Source organism: Solea senegalensis, linkage group LG21 (genome assembly GCF_019176455.1).
Source record: "Solea senegalensis isolate Sse05_10M linkage group LG21, IFAPA_SoseM_1, whole genome shotgun sequence".
Lineage (NCBI taxonomy): Eukaryota > Metazoa > Chordata > Actinopteri > Pleuronectiformes > Soleidae > Solea > Solea senegalensis.
The window spans coordinates 1,786,390-1,803,848 of NC_058040.1; the positions used below are offsets into that span (position 1 = coordinate 1,786,390).

Here is a 17,459-nt window from a genome sequence, read left to right on the forward strand (position 1 = left end):
CATTTCACAACTGTGTTCTGCAACAACTGCTCTCACTGTTCTTCACCCCAGGACAATGTTTGTCTGTTACTCACTGGTTCATCGTGTATTACGTTATTCAGCGTTTGTACATCTGTATTTAAACACACCAACCATGGTGCAACCATATGAGGACTGATGTCATTTCATCATATGATGATTTCACCATGTGTCAGCTGGCTTGTCACTGCCAGGCGCTCAGGGTCACTCCACGATGCACCGCGGGGCGCAGCAGGTTTAATTGGAGCAGCCAACAACTGGAGATCAAAGTTAAAAAGACTTAAAAAGACTAAAAAATCCTGAAAACCTGCGTTAATCACCAACATTTAACAAAGCAAATGTCAAATATTCATATGTACTGAAGCGTTCTGTTAACACATCTTTTCAATGATTCAGTTTCACCCAAAACAACTGTTTTGCAAGTCACTAATTTGTGTGTTTGTGTCGCATAGAAAACCACGTCTGCCCTCTAGAGGAAGTACTGTGTAAACATCTGTTCCAGCACAAAGGATGCGCAGAGGTATGCAGGGGTAACATTTTTGGAACGGACAGACGTAAGGTGGACAAAAATGAATGAATGAATGTGTTTGTCATCACAGCGTGGAATTAAAAACGTGACAGAATGACTTTAAATGTGACCGTACAGAAGAAATGAAATAATGTCAAAGAGCTCTTTGAATTGTCTTTTCTGTTTTATAATAGTTTAGTTTTGCGCTCGTTTAGGTTGTAAAAAGAAAGAATGAAGGAAATGGGAGCAGGGCGGAGTAGAAAACAGATAACTGTCACAAGTCAAACAACCCTGCTGTCTTTGTTGACAGTGAGTTGAGAAGACACATCACATGCTTCTCATGTTGCCTAACATGTGGCCTGCTGACAAGCTTGATTTAGAGCGGTCCTCGCTGCTCCATGTGGCTCGGCTTCCTCATGCTGTCAGCTCTATAAAACATCATTAAGGCACTTGTACTTTCCATCTGCTCCAATTTAAGGCTTATAGTTTCACTTTGAAAGCTTCATGATATGCTGTCAAAGTTAAACGGCACTTTACTCTATGTAACTGTCACACACACACGACAGTGAGACAGGCACAACAATAACACACAAACTCAGGAGCCAACACAGTCTATCTTGTCTGTTCATCACAATCTACGCGTTAAAGTGATAGTTGAGGATTTTTGGATGTGTAATTGTATGAAGGTATATAGTAAACACACGTGGCGCTTGTGCTCTCTGATAACATGGACGTGATTATAGCCACTTTACAAGGACTCACCTTCATTTAGTCACAGCAAAATGAAATGTGTTAGCCTTTCACTAAATCCCGGATCAACAGCTGCTGTGTGATGAATTCTTTATGAGAAAACCCTGACATTATGTTTTATTTCACCTGTGACTTAAGGTGATGTAAATGTATGAGGTAAGTCTGTTGTTAGGTGGCTCACATCTTCATTACATTGTTGCAGATGATGGGGGTGGAGTGGCTCAGTGGTTAAAGCCCACATAGACCGGAAGCTCCAATTAACGCTGCGTTTGTGTGTGTGTATCTGCGTCATTCCCTCGTTTATGAAACCCTAAAGTTTCAGAACAAACAGTTCAGCCACTGCTGAGAAAATAGTGTTGTATTGTTTTCCTGGGCTCTGCGAAGCGGCACTTCCTTAATTTGATGTCGTCATCAGAAATCCTCACCACCGTAGCGCCTCCTGGTGCGGGCACTGGTCCGGGCACATCCGGTTGCGTACATTCAACCGCAGAAGAAGAAGAACTACTCTCGTTGTAGCTGCTGAGATGCAGAGCATCCACCGTGCCAGAGGGGGAGCTGTGTATCTGAGAGCTGGCCTATCTATTACGTCACTTCCAGGTACCTGGCCAATCACAGGACAGTGGGAAAGCTCTCGTGGGCTGGCCAATCCCAACACAGTCCACGTTCTGGGGGTGTGGTTTTGGTCTGAAACAGCGCAGCTGACGAGAGCGTCAGTGAGGAGATATTTTGATCGGCTCGTTTGCAGCGATTAGGAGGTTTTTAACCATGAAAACAAGTTGTAAGTAAATGTAAGTAGACCTCCATAACTAACATATATGTGTGATACAAGCATTCTATGTCACCTTTAAGACCAGTACCCTGTGTGCGAAAGACACCATGGTCGCAAGTTCGACTCCACCCTTGGCTGATTGTACTCAATTCCATTGTAAGTCGCTTTGGATAAAAGCGTCTGCTAAATGACATGTAATGTAATGTAATGTAATGTAATGATGATGTCCTCTTAGCTTCATTGAACTACGACCTTCAGCCAGAGGTTCACCTATGACCTCACCTATGGTCATGAGGTTTGGGCAATGGCGGAAAAAAGAGACCGAAATGAGTTTCCCTCATCGAAGAGAAGCCGTCTGAAGGATTTATCCTGACAGTGAATCTGTGGAGATTCTTACCTCCATTAATGGAAAGCTGTCCAGCTTTGATGCTTGACTTTCCTTAGTGCAGGTCTTGCACAAAGAGATTTGAGTGCTGTGGGAATTGCTGGAGTTCAGCCAGCAACAGGTGTCTCTGTTGCTGGTGAGGATCAGTAAAATCCCTCACAGGGAAAACAAGGCGCCTCTCAGAAGAAAATAAACACATAAAGGAATCACTTATCCATCTAAAGTTGCGCAGCATGAGAGTCAACCTGGTTTTCTCTGGATCCCTGAAAACTGAAGAGGATCCAGACGTAAGAGACTGCCAGCACACACTACAGAGAACATCTCCTTCCAGGAGCTGAGGGGGAACCAGCTGCTGAGGAGCTGAGGAGCCAGCTGAGGAGCAAGCTGAGGAGATGATGAGCCAGCTGCCTTGTGGACGTCTCCCCGTGGAGGTGTTTTGGGCATTCCAGAGAGGAGACCTTGGAGCCAACCCAGGAAATGCTGGAGGGATTATCTCTCTCGACTTGCCTGGGAAATCCTTGGGATGCCCTGGAGGAGCTGGTGGAAGTGGCTGGAGAAAAAATGCAAACAAGGCTGTGCCCAGACCCCACTTTGGCAATCCTGCTTCAGCCCATACACCAAACAGCTGAAGGCTGACCCGGTCGGTCACAGTCAGAATTAATACCTGGACTGACTACATTACATCAGCTGATGTACGTCCATCTGTGTCCATCGCCTCCAGAACTGTCCACATCTTCCCAAACCAAAAACCCTGGTTTAATGCAGGAGTACGCATGAAAATTAGGAAAAGATGTGGGGCTTTCATGTCTGTGGACCGGATCATGAGCTACTTAAATCCATCAGAGCTGCAAGAACCTGAAAGCTTCTATCTGCAAACAATGCACGTAGTATGTGGCGGTGAATCCGTGGGGTTAAGTGTCTTGCCCAAGGACACAACCTTCGAGTCAAAAGACAACGACTTGCTCTAGCACTTGAATCAGGTGAATCGCTGTAAGACAGTGGGTCTGGATGACGTGTCACCCAGAGTCCTAAACTGTGTTTTGATGTATAGTTAGTGAAGATTCTTTTCTATCGTTATCTTAATTAGCTTGTTTCTTTACATCTGCACTTCTCTGCGACCTGTGAGCAGAGAATTCCTCCGTGCTCGAGCCGTGTGTGCGTGTACAGATGGCAAATAAAGCAAATAAAGCTCCTTGATTCCTGATATTGTTCAATCTTCAAGCTGGAGTTTTATCTGTTGACCTCAGTAATGATTTCATTACAAATGACATTTTTTTCCTCCCAATTCCCAGTAAAATCATTTAGTTAAATTGTACTTGTGATGTCAGAGATCAGAGAGATTCCTTGACTTGGACAGATTACAGATTTCATGACATGTTATAAGCTATGGGGGCGGGGCATCTGATTGTTTTCAGATGCTTGATTATCGACGTCCGATGGGTGAGATACAAACATTTCATCAATCATATTACGGTTTTCATAGCTAAACTGTTTTGTTCTGGATATTTTTTCTTTATGGATAAAAAAACAACCATGTTGATGAGAGGAAGGTCACAGAAGAAGAAGAAGAAACTATAGAGAACACCTATATGCACATGTGCAGCTCAGCACCTCACACCATGGCTTTGAAAAGCTCTTCCCTGACTCGGAGCTGAATGGGACGTGTCCTGCGTCTCACTCCGTCCTCAGTCTAATGAGGAACAGTTGTTGGGTGTTTGCTGGTCTTCTGTCGGAGAAACCACACACTGCGGAGAATGTTGACTTGAAAATGAGTGGCGCTCATTATCACATTCCCTCTCTATCTATCCGTTCCTCTCCCTTCATCTATCTCTCTTATCGGCCTCTTACTGCGTGACCTCACCTCATCGCTATGTCACCTTTCCCCCTCGATATGCCGTGTTTGTCAGGGCGTACGAAAGGCTCGCGCATGGTGCAGTGCCAAACGTGTCAAACAGTTAAGTCTCTCAAATAAACACAAAGCTAACAGCTTTTCCAAGTTACTGAGGATATGACAACAAACGGCTTTCCTGTAATTATATCATTAAATTCTGATTTTTATCCTGAGGCCTTGTTTCTCAGTAAAAAAAACAGCCGTTAACACAGAGGTGTGTGTGATCTTGTGGTGGACGTGGCATTTGTTTTTGGGTGTGAGCCAACATGGTGTTCATGTCAGGCCTTTTTAAACCAGGTTTATAGCTGCTTTGATCGAAAGCATCACATGTGGTTGCTTTTATAACGCTACTGGAAAGGAAAAAGAAAGGAAAAAGCTCCAAAAGGCATGAAGAATACAATCCCATTTAAAGGTGAAATCAACGATGACATTTAAAGATGATAATTCCATAATGTTTATAATCCAGCACCTGCCTATGCTGCAAAGAAAGGGTCTAAGTGTGGGTCAGGGACTTGGGGCGAGTACCTTGAGTCGTGTGTTGCATGTCGATATCTATGAAAGCACCAACATTCATAGAGAAAATCAGGTGTAGATTTTATGAGGGGAACTTTTTGTCATTTCTGCCAGCCGTGTTGTCATGATGGGAAAGCCATGTATCCCACAATGCATTTCACCGGAACATATCAGCAGAGAAAACACATATAACTGCGTTTCCTGTGTCCCAGGAACGCAGTTTTAAGATCATTTGAGGTGAGAAATTAGTCATTTACAATTCAAACATGTGATTTGTGTTTTAAGATATGATGTATTTTAGTTGTGTACCGTTAACTGCACCAGTGCTGCAGTCGCCGAGCTTCACCAGCAGAGGGTTAAAGTTGTAAAAAAGTCGTTGAAAAGGTTAGTAAGCAGGTTAGAGAGGATTTGTCAGGACTCAACTTAAAGGAATCGTCCAGGATGTAGTTGTTTTCAGCACTGACACAAGGAACCCATTCAGAGCTGTTTCAACATCCATCTCGAATTTAACCAATCAGCAAGTGTATACTGTCTGAATGGAGATCTGAATGCACCCAGTGGCGACAGGCTAAATAAAGAGGCACATTTTAAACGTTATTTATTTACACACTAATAATATTCTTCAACCCGTGTCCAGTCAACGCTAAATTAAGAAAATCCTCAGTAAATAAGATGTTAGTGATGTTCACAACATCTATTTACTTAAATGTGTAGTCCATATTAAAATAACTAAAAACTAGTCTTGTGTTTTACATTTTGCCACTATAACCAATTGGAATGTGTATTTTTTGATGATTTGACATCAAAAATCTTCAAATATAAGCAAATATTTTGCTTAAGATTTCAAAAATATGTGGTGAAGTTTAAGCTCTTCAGCTCTCCTCTCTTCTTCAGTGTTGATCAGCGTTGTCTCGCTATTGGTACATAAACGCTTTAGTGTACTAATCCCTTCCTTATTGTCTAATCACAGTCTCTTCAGCTTTTCTGTGTACAATCGTTGAAGCGGCGATCTAACATCATTCTGTTTGAGAGAAGGGACTCAAGTGAGAAAAAGTATTGTCATAATACTAATATACTAATAAAAATATAGAAAGTATAATGTTAAACCTCATATTCTGTTGGCTGTTGAGTTTCCTGCTTCCAACACGGTGTTCAATCATGATGTCAAACACAATTCACAGAGGAAAAGAAAAAGAAAAAGAGTCAATTGTCTTTTTCCTCACTACTATTCATATTATTACTCTTTGTACGCATCAGTGTCTGCATATATGTTTGGCCAAATAGTGTCGTTTCAACATTATGCACCTTTTCTTAATAAAAATGATCATTTGTTTCATAACATCTCACACAGGTTGTAACATCTGACCAAACTTACCACAGAGTGCTGCAGCTGGAAGTTTACACACCCTCATGTGCAGAGTGTGGACAGGGGGTCTTTGTCCTCGACGCAGGGTGGGGCTGAGGAGAATTTAGTTTAATGACACACACTCCCAACAACACTGAGACTTTAGCATCATACAGCCTCACCGCAGTAACTTTAATTACACGTAGTAAATAGCATTCACAGTTGTTTAGTAGTAATGAAGCCATTTAATATTTGTACTGTTAACACTTTGTATTTTATATACATTTGCAAAGTTTCAGTTTCACTGACATCAGTCAGTATAAGTCAGTATAAGTCAGTATAAGTCAATATAAGTCTATATAAGTCAATATAACTCAGTATAAGTCAGTATAAGTCAATATAAGTCAATATAAGTCAATATAAGTCAGTATAAGTCAATATAAGTCAGTATAATCTTTAATTATTTGACGTTATATGAGTTTCTGGCCCATATAATGCACAGATTTGATCCTTCTTTTTCCAATAATAAAGGTTAAAGGTCATTTATGTTTACTCTGTTCTTTGAAGTCTCTACACCGTGACTCATGAAAGAGACGTTCAGCTGCTGGAAAGACTGAATTAAACTAGGATAAATAACAGAAGCTGCTTTCTCAGGCCCAGTCTGTTTCTCCACACACACACACACACACACAGGCTGAGTTTCTACATGTGGTTTTGTCAGAAAGCTGCTTCTGTGCACTCAGCTCTGGATAAGGTAAACACAGGCTCGGGCCATGACAGTCCCCCTCACTGTGTCCACGTCCTACACACAGGAGCGCTCTGCTAATAGAGCGGCAGCATGAACACAACCTCTGTGTGCAGGAGGTGGCTGCAGTTCAAACACAGGACAGCAGTGAGCCTGACTTCATTCACCTCACATGTCTGTGGCTGTGTCAGTCCATCACCTTGATCTAAATATCTCAACAAAGCGTGAATCGCCGTGACGACTGGTTCCGACCCTTGATTGTTGCACCAGACTCTTGCACTTGCTGTAGGTGTAGCTCCGTAGCTTGGAGCGTGATGTGACTACCAGACCACGCCCCCAGTGGCAACTTGTATTTTCCTGATGATTAACTATCGGTGCTTTTTCACCACACAGTTCCAGACTCGGCACGTTATTTCTTCTTTTCCATCAGTGATCCTGTTGTAGATCAAAAGACCTCTCTCAGAGACTGGCGTGCGCTTCACGATACGGTTTGAAGTCGTAAATACAGACGTATCAGGTCGGCCTCATGTGATAGCACTTACACCCACTGATGCTGCAGCTTCATTACACGCTGAGAGGAAATGTTTCCCCTCTGGACTGAGACACTACTTTTCTCCCAGCCACTATCTCAGCATGCACATGTGCGACAAATGATGCTGTGTGAGATAAGCAGAGACCTGGAGGCACCTACGTTACCCTGGTCTGTCACTGCCGCTGTGGGAAATCCATGATAGTGGTGAACAGGATGTCAGGGGTCAACAGGATGAAAGGCCTCACACAGCCTCAGGAAGTGTTACCCACAAAGTCCCCTTCCTCAGAGCTTATCATAAATATATCATAAACCTGAACTGAGGAGCATTTCTGATAGTTAACCATGTAAAACCGAGTGATTATTGTTCAATCAAAAGTGCTGTAAGTGATGGAAATTGCTGCTTTGTTAATGTTTCGGCGATCGTATTTTCAAACCGGGACCCTAAACTTACCACACCACCGCGCACACATGCTTTTACCATGGGAGTTTACACTGAGCTGCATGTCGAACACGTGGTGTCGTGTCATTTCTAACTGTAGACATGTTGCAGCCCTGTCTTGATTGGAACACAACATAAACATACAACAAAAACTAACCCGAATGACCCCTATTATCTTCATGCAACCACACTTCAACAGACGGAGGACTCCCCTGCTCACCCCAGGTCTTTCCCATGTACATCAGGAAACTATATGATGGTCTTCAGATACCAGGACGGATGAAAAACACTCTCTTTCCACTCTCCTCCTCTGTCACTGTTGCATCCTTCTTCAGTGCTGTATACATCAGGTTGAAGTAAACGGAGCTCTTGTTCTTTTCGCATGTTTTCCCACAGCTTCAGCCTCTAAATGCAAAACACCCATAAAAAAACTACCAAACCTGCTTTAAAAATAAATAAAAATAAACTTACTAATTTATTAATCAAAAACTAAAACTAGTGCGAAATCCAAAACTGTCAATAAACCCACCAGAATGTTACGCACTGGACCTTTAATCTGTAAACCCGTGGCAAGAATGTTTACTCTATTTATTTATTTATTTGTTGTATGGGGTGAAATGTTTTGAGATGAAGGAACATGGGACCATTTGTATTTATTTATTAAGTTATTATGGGATGCGTACAGTCTTCTCCATGTGTAATCCTGATATTATCTTTCATATTTCTTTGTTTCAAGTGAAGAACATAATGAACAAAAGGCAGGAACATAACTATTTGTCACAGTGGTTGCAATGCTCTGTATTGACCAGCAGATGTCAGTGATGACATCGTCTTGATTTACAAAAAAGTGTTCAGAAATGTTTATTGAATTGTAATTTAATTTAAAAAATCAGCTTCAAACGATGACTATGCTATGAATTAATATTGTTGATATAATAATAATATTATTATTATATTATAGTTCTTATAAACTTACGCAAATGTTGGACTGTACCAACTATAAGTAACTGCTAAACATGAACGTCTTTGTCAGCGAACGTGGGTTTTCAATAAAGTTTAAGAGAGAAAAAAAATGGCTGAAGATGTAAGCCAATCAGAGAGCGCTTTACTGTTTCCTGGTGACCACTGACCAATCAGCGGCTCGCGTGTGTTAGCGCGGATAAATAAAGCGGATGTGTTGTTTTGTCGGAACATTTTGTCGGAACAGTCTCTGCTGTTGTTTAACTACGGAGTTTTTTCACCTGAACACAGACAATGAGTTTGACTCTGAGGTAAAACACCGTCACTGTGTGTGTGTGTGTGTGAATATGTACTGTGTTTGTGTACTGTGTACGTGTATATACTGTGTGTACGTGTACTGTGTAATGTACTGTGTATGTGCACTCTTTGTATGTGTACTGTGTATATGTTGTGTCTATATGTACTGTGTATACATACTATGTATATTTACTGTGTATATGTACTTTATATATACTGTGTAGAGATATTGTGTATATGTACTGTATATGTATATATGTGTGTGTGTGTGTGTGTGTGTGTGTGTGTGTATTATCATTTAAAAAAGGTTTTCATATCTTTAAATTAGGGATGAGCAGATACAATAACATTCAGTATGGGTCTGAATCTGATTCACATTCACTGGATCTATCATTAACCTGACTCTGGATCAGATATCAACACAAAATACAACACAATCTAAATATATGTCAAGCTTTACTATGCACAGACTATAAAGATGTAAATAAAAATCAGCAGCAGCATTTTAGCTGAGTCATGTTTTGGGCTTTTAATTTCTTTATATATGTATGTCAAAGCCACCATATACATGAATGTTGTGACACAGGCTGAAATGTTACACACTGGTGCTGTGATTTATTCTTCTGTACCACGCTCTATACTTTGATATCTTAAATTGAAGCTCCACCTATGTATGTATGTATGTATGTATGTATATATGTATGTATATATATATATATATATATATATATATATATATATATATATATATATGTATATACTATATATATATATGTATATATATATATGTATGTATATATATATATATATATATATATATATATGTGTGTATATATCTCTCATTGTCCCACACCCAATCACAGCTTAAAAGTGTCCCAGGATCTAATGTTTGTGGGTGTTTTGCAGTAATGCAGTGAAATGAACATAATAAAACTGTGACCTTTTCTTTCCAGAACGGAGCTTGTTGCAGACAAAAGCAAACGTAAGAAGAGGAGAGAACTCACAGAGGATCAGAAACATGAAATCAAAGAAGCTTTCGAGCTGTTTGACACCGACAAAGATAAAGAAATTGATTACCATGAGCTGAAGGTAACCAAAGACAACAGAGACCGGCTGTACTGACTCTTTAATGTTTGTTGAGTGGATACAACAGTGAATTGATTATTAATCCATTACTAAATGAAACGCCAACTATTTTCAGTTTAAGCTTTTTTTGTATTTATTACAAACAAATTATGTCAGATGTAAAATGTTCATGTTTTTCATGTCTTTGTTTAAAACAGAATGGTTTAGAGACATTTTCTGGCACTTTATCTCTTCGATACACACAACCTTTGTCCAAGTGTTTTTAGATCACAGTGACACAGACGTGGATACATTCAAACATTCCTTTTTATTCACCAAATAGTTGAAATGACACGTTTGAATTAACTGAAGTGACTTTTTAACAGCCATGTTATCGGTGAGGGTGAGCGCTCAGGTCTTCTTCTTGTTTCTGTCGTCCAGGTGGCCATGCGTGCACTTGGCTTCGAGGTGAAGAAAGTGGATGTTCTGAAGATTCTTAAAGACTATGATCGAGAGGGTAACGGAAAAATAACCTTTGAGGATTTCAATGAAGTCGGTAAGTTCAAGCTTCCAAGACTGTGACTGTTGTTACGAGTGACACGCAGCATGAAGAAGTCCGAACCGCTTGTCTCCACAGTGACTGATCGCATTTTGCAGCGAGACCCAAAGGAAGAGATCATGAAGGCCTTCAAGCTGTTTGACGACGACGAGTCCGGAAAGATCAGTCTGAGGAACCTGAGACGAGTAGCTCGAGAACTCGGGGAGAACATCGGTGACGAGGAGCTGCGCGGCATGATCGACGAGTTCGATACAGATGGAGACGGAGAAAGTAAGCGGTCAATGAAGGAGGGAACTACGTAGATACACGGTCAAACGCAAGGGACTAAGAACACACAAGAACACACATTGTTTAGTTTTGCTCAGTGAAGCAGTAAATAAAAACAAACCTGTACAATGAATAACAGCCATATTCAAACAGACGGTGCAAATGATTAAGTTTAAATTTGATGAATAATGATGATGTATTGAAAAGGAGTAGTGAATTATAGGATGTGATTATGCAAATGTGATCTTCATACAACAATGATTCCTTAATGTAGGGCAAACCTTTTGCAAACAGTAAGGTAACTGGTAATAATAGGAGTAGTTCAGATGTTATAAGAGTGGATGTGTGACATGCTAACACCTAGCCTGACGCCTAGTCAGATCTGATGGACGATCACTTTCTGTGAAAACACTGCTGCCAGCGACGTTCACCTGCTTTGGTCCCCACTAAAGTGTGTATGTGGTAAAACGCTGATTTTCTCTAGTGACGCAGACTTCAGCCAGAAAAGCAAAGTGAAGCATATTCTCATGACAGCAAGGTGATGACAAACCGTCTGTTATACAGAAATAGAAGACCTGAGTGTTACCACGAAATCGGGCTAAAAACAAACCAGTCAATGTCAAATGCATTCCCGTGTGTGCATGAATGTCTGTGAGAGAATCTGCCGCTAACATCTGTGTGATGTCATTTTTCTTTCTGATCCTTTTCTTTCAGTAAACCAGGAGGAGTTCCTCGCCATCATGAATGGAGACTCGTCGTGAGACCGCTGCACCCCTGAATGTCTTAAAGAAGCTGCGGGGGACACTGTTGGGTTGGTCGTCCACACCCAGAGGTTGAACCTGTGCCTGACGCTTGAGTCTCGACACAAGAGGACTGGGCTCGCTGCAAATGAAGGGTAGACTTTGGTTAAAAGCTGTTGATATTCATTCAGAAGTCTTTTTTGATTTTTACATGTTTCTGTTTTTTATTGTTGTACAGTATACACGGTTTGCTGTGGTTTAGACGGCTTTGTTTTTAGTGCAGCTTTTTAAACCTCTCACTCCCCGGCACCAAAATCAGAGCACATGGGAGATGTCAATCCACTGCTAACACCGTCTCTCTGTGTCATTCTTCATTAAGACTTACCAAAGTGACAAAAACTGATCAAATGAGGCAGAAGACCTGCAGCTCCAGTGTCCCTGTGCTAAAAATGTTGATTTTCTCTAAAGACTTTGGTGCAGGAGAGCAAGCCGTTTACAAGAAATGCCCGTCTGACAACTAGATTATCACATCCTTAAACATCTGAGTAATAGGGCTACATTTTTTGGGGTTAACGTGTTCTTCAGTGAACGTACTCCTGCTCGTGCTAGTCCCAGGGAATCACAGTCAGCCGTATTTGTGTCCGCACGTCACACAAGCATGTGACTATTTTCACTAGTTCTACTGTATGTGCCATTTACATGACGGGAATATGTGCTATTTATTTTGTACACATTCAAATCTTTATTATATGGCTGTAAGTAAGTAAGCAAACAGAAAAAGAAAATGTGGAATCTTGTAGTCACTTCATCTGGTCATTAAATGAACTAAAACATGAAGTTGTGTCGATGAACGAGGCTCACTGAGTCATGGCGTTTGCCCCCCTTATTTGAACAGTTCCCTCATTTTCCACCAGAGGGAGCCAGTCATTCATGACAACACCGATCTAAAATGTACATCCCACAGATGAGCGCAGGTTACACTGTAGAAACGATGTGTACGTGTTGTAGATCTTGGAACAGACTGACAGAAGTGACTTGCTGCTGATTTACATTCAAAACAAACAATGATGTCACATGGAGTCAGTCATGCAAACTAGTGCAACACTGTAAAAATGCCATGTGACTGACCTCAAACCGTCTGGGCGGAGCCTGCTGCGCTCCTGTCGTTGGCCTCCTCACAGAACTTGTTGTTTTCTAAATCATATAATATAAGGTGTGACGTGGACGAAGACCTGCGGTCGCACAAGTTGGTGAAACATGAACAAACGACTGCCAGTTGATCTGCGTCATCAAAGTGACACTTCAGGTTTTCAGGGGTGTGGCTGTGGAGAACGCTACTGTAGGAAAACGTCATGTTCCCATCTTTGTCTCTGCTGTCATTCATTGTCTTGTGTTTGGAGACACAAGTGTTTCACACTTTTATCTTTAACTGCTTTCAATGAAAAGTAACTAATGTCAGTCTGAGAGGACACTAGAGGTCACGAGAACACGTCCTGTCTTGAGAGATCTCACACGCCTGGATCGCTTTGAAATTTGGTCGCATTATAGTTTAAGCAGCTCCTGATATATAGGTTAGTTTTTGTGCACAAAGAGTAACTAAGAGAACATAAAAGGATGATAAAGGGACAAAATTTCATACAGGTAAGTCCTTAAAAATGAATCTGCCAGCCTTATTACCTAAGAGCCTTAACGGTGAAAGCAGGATCTCCAAAAAAAACCTGAATTACCACTTTAAGAGATTTAAGAGCCTGTTCTCTAACCTCAGTCACTTCCACTCTGATGTTTGAAGTTTCTGAAGGAGAAAATGAGAGTGAGGCAGTAATAACACACACAGAGTGCAGGGATACTGTTCCATAGTATGTGCTCTCAGGCTGAAGGTCAGCGTCCACTCTGATTATCAGAGCCTGCATCTGGTCATCACTGCTGGGACAGACACCATGACTTGCCCTTGCACTGGCACATGCTCAGCTGTTGGTCCCGGCCTGCACCAGAGCAACACATGCTCCAGAAATAAACCAGCCCAGTTCCTCCCCAGCTACAACCTCAGCGACGCCCCCCTGTGGTTTCCACTATATGACCATGCATACGCACCCTTTGGTATTGATGGTAATCGCCGTGTGTTGATGACACTTCTAAAAATACCACAGTCACAGTCAGAGCTGGTTCTTACTCTCTGCTCGGGGGCAATAATCAAGGTTAGCTTGGGCTCCACATTTAGATGGATGAATGGGAAGAAGAAAAGCACATTAGCATAAAGTTACCATCAAGTTCAGGTCTCGCAAGTAACTCAAATTGCTTTATAGCACTTCACACATGAACTAACCAGACCTGATCCTGCCAAGTTTCTGAGGTCAGATGAGATTGTGCTCGGGGTGGTATGTCACGTAGCAATCAGTGTAGCAGTGGCAGGGAGCATGTTAGCATGTTAGCTCTGTGTAACCCAGTGTTTGGTTTCATGCAAAGTACTTATTAAAGCATTTTATGAAATGTACACAACTACAAGTGTATTTAACTTTGTTAATTAATAAGAATGAATTGACTTGATTAAATAGGAACCAGTTAAAAACTTTGAGATAGGCATTAATACAGCGGCCGACAGGGGCAAATGCACTGCAACGACCCAAAACACAGACACTGCAGATTCCCAAAACACCAGCAAGTCCCAAAACACTGACAAGTCCCAAAACACCAGCAAGTCCCAAAACACTGACAAGTCCCAAAACACCAGCAAGTCCCAAAACACCAGCAACATGAGACCATGGGTCCTTGTTAGATTAAATTAGAACAACAAAATAAGTTCTGGTCATGTCTCCCTTTAAGTCCGTAGCAGTCAATTTGAGCGTATGCATCATAAATGATGTAACATGTCTATTTTTTGATACTGTCCCCGCCCCTTGAAGACGTCACCGCGACTACTGCTAGTTTATTTATTTATGCTAATTTTCAATGTCTATATGAATCAACCTATCTATAGGATCAGTCAAGAACAACAACAGAAATGTGCTGAGATAAACTTTATTGAATGCAACACAAATCCATCAAAGGTGGTTTCAAGTCTTCATAACTCATATCAGACACGGAAGAGCAGCTACATCTCTGTATTTACGTGGTCAATGCCCACAGCACAATATTCAACTTAAAAAGACGGTAGTCCAAACGGGTTCATCGGTGCAAGAAGCCACAGCTCATTTGCCCCTTGAGAAGACGCCAGAGGACTGTAAGAGATGCACACAAAAATGAAATCAGTCCATATTCAAGTTTTCATATTTGAAGTGAATTTCTCTGATCATCACTAAGAAAATGAAGAGGTTTGCTTACTTGAAGAACACAGCATAGGCTGCTTCTGTCTCAATTTCACCAATTGAGTTCATGAGCGACTGAAGGGCGAATTCGTCACTGATCATTTTCCCGATGTCAAACATGTTGTTGTTGTTGTTGAACTCCGAACTCAGCGCTAACACTGTCATGGCCGTTGCGTCAGTGAGGAACAGCTGTAAGTCAACGTTAGTTATCCACAGAGCTCAGGGTAGACGCCACAGAATCAGTTCACACACGTGAAGGAACTGATGATCAAATGAAGGTAAATGTGTTCTTGCCATGTTTGTGCTATAGCTTACCGAATCATCAAGAGGAGCGGGAGGTACTGAAAATGAAGACGGCAGCAAGAAACTCCACATGATTGCGCTGTCCAGAGAACTGTTGTCAGGCATTGTCATGATCAGAGGAGATACCATGTCAAATGTTGCTCCTAAAGGTAGACGTGAGGAAAACACAAGACATTTAACAATGCACATGCAAATCATATGTAATATGTGCAGTCTTTATGATTTCAACATCCACTCGTGTCACCAAAGTAACCAAAGTGTGATCTGATCACAACTAGGTACAGTAATAAACCTTTTCTTTTTAAAGCAACTGTGAATTTCAGATGCAACTAAATGAATGAATCAATTACACAAACCATCAGCGTTGGCACCGTTGAAATACTCCATTAATTGTTGGATTGAGGCGTCAACATCACCATCACCGAACATGGAGGAATTAGTGGAAACCCAAGTTGCAGGATCGTACTGACGGACCTGCAGGACACGAGCAAATGTGTTGAAGTGGGATTTGGAAGTTTGTGACTTCCCTGAAAGGTGAAAAAACTTTTCTCTTTTGCCAAGAGACACTCACCTCATAATTGTCACTTGTAGAAAGCAGATCATACATCCACTTTTGAGCAGGGTCTCTGTGAAATTATTAATAAAAAGACATTTAGCTGCTAAGTATGAGTCGTTTTAAGGTTAAGTCATTTTTCTAATGACCACACTAAGCAAACTTAGGCAATCTGCTTAATAAATGAGGAAAAGTGAGATTAAATTTGAGTTTCTTACACTTCTTGGGCCTCAGCTGTCAGTGCCAGCAGAAAGACAACAAGTCCTGAAACAAACATCCTGGGACACAAATGTAGAGTTTTCATTTAGCAAAGTAGATTTAGTTCATTCACTGAGACAAGAGAATCATCACAAAAGAATTATACTTGAATTATAACATGTACTTACATCTTGACTGAGGATTGTGTTGGGTGAATCCCAAAAGTGTGAATGTCCAGAGTGATCCAACACGGCTATTTATTCCATCGGTGGCTGTTTGTCGGACAACAGACCACTCCCTGAGCCAATAACACAAATCACACCATGGGCTGTCGAAGCCAATAAGAAACAAATTTAAAAAACAAACATTGTCATCTATGTTGTTCAATAAATATTTATTTACAGTGTATGTAGATTTAACTGCTCGGCTGTACAAACACTGTTCAACAGTAAAACGTGACACAAGCGACTCGGAATGACAAAATAACTTTTACTAATATCAAATAAAAGTCACTCAGCAGATGAAGTCACTTTTCCTTTATGCTTGTGCACACATAGATGTGTGAATGTGTGAAGAAGGACTTTAATGTGATAAACATGCAATCCTTAAAAATCATGAGGACAGAATGACTTTATTAACAGATATCATTCATCCATATTATGTTCCACATAATAAACACAGAGCAATGTTTTTATGCCAAGTCTCCAAGAGGATGTTATTTCAGGTTTATATTCATTTTTCATAGTTGTTTAGTATAGTTTTTAGTAGTTTTTATAGTTTGTTGAAAAAAGTATGGGACTGGATTTAAATTTGAACCCGTTTAACGTAAATGAGTGAAAACCTCTCATCAAGTTAGGATACACGTTCTGATCAATTTGATCATTTGACATTAAATGGTTTTGGTGTGATGTTTGTTGTTCAATAAATATTTATTTACAGTGTATGTAGATTTAACTGCTCGACTGAACAAACACTGTTCAACAGTAAAACATGACACATGTCATCACTGACTCAGAACTGTCTTGTCTAAACTTATAACTTGATAAAATAGTTCTATTTCTGCTCCTGGGCTCGTTTCAGAAAGCAGGTTCAACAAACTCTGAGTTAAAACCTTAACTCTAGGTTGACCAACTCTGAGCTGTCAAACTCTGAGTTTTGGGTTTCAGAACAGCTGATCAGCATTAGCTCAATCATCTCTGAGTATGTTCACTCTGAGTTAAGTGTGTGTGTTGGGAATGAAAAAAGCCATCATCAATGGAGCACTGATACTACGATTCACCATGGCAACGGGTAAACAAAGAGCACAGCCTCCATTTTAAT

General features: G+C 40.9%; 2 protein-coding genes across 2 annotated transcripts; one reads left to right on the forward strand and one right to left on the reverse strand.

Moving 5' to 3' along the window:
* Window positions 1–9,046: 9,046 nt before the first annotated feature.
* cetn3 (centrin 3) lies at window positions 9,047–12,620 on the forward strand. Its single transcript, XM_044053721.1, has 5 exons — window positions 9,047–9,166; window positions 10,106–10,241; window positions 10,659–10,773; window positions 10,855–11,046; window positions 11,758–12,620. Exons 1-5 carry the CDS (start codon window positions 9,150–9,152, stop codon window positions 11,802–11,804), a joined length of 507 nt encoding a protein of 168 aa, XP_043909656.1. The 5' UTR covers window positions 9,047–9,149; the 3' UTR covers window positions 11,805–12,620.
* Window positions 12,621–14,782: 2,162 nt separating this feature from the next.
* On the reverse strand, window positions 14,783–16,413 carry LOC122758502 (heme-binding protein 2-like). Its single transcript, XM_044012729.1, has 7 exons — window positions 16,328–16,413; window positions 16,160–16,219; window positions 15,960–16,014; window positions 15,745–15,862; window positions 15,401–15,531; window positions 15,102–15,274; window positions 14,783–14,998 (listed from the first exon to the last, which is right to left on the reverse strand). Coding segments are annotated over exons 1-7 (618 nt in total). The 5' UTR covers window positions 16,330–16,413; the 3' UTR covers window positions 14,783–14,919.
* Between the last annotated feature and the right edge of the window lie 1,046 nt (window positions 16,414–17,459).

Excerpts from the sequence above, each read along its gene's own strand:
- cetn3 (XM_044053721.1), top strand. Across the intron at positions 10,242-10,658 it reads TTGATTACCATGAGCTGAAG|GTGGCCATGCGTGCACTTGG; the intron begins GTAACCAAAGAC and ends TCTGTCGTCCAG. Across the intron at positions 11,047-11,757 it reads TACAGATGGAGACGGAGAAA|TAAACCAGGAGGAGTTCCTC; the intron begins GTAAGCGGTCAA and ends CTTTTCTTTCAG.
- LOC122758502 (XM_044012729.1), bottom strand. Across the intron at positions 15,275-15,400 it reads CCGCTCCTCTTGATGATTCG|CTGTTCCTCACTGACGCAAC; the intron begins GTAAGCTATAGC and ends GTTGACTTACAG. Across the intron at positions 14,999-15,101 it reads GCCTATGCTGTGTTCTTCAA|TCCTCTGGCGTCTTCTCAAG; the intron begins GTAAGCAAACCT and ends CATCTCTTACAG.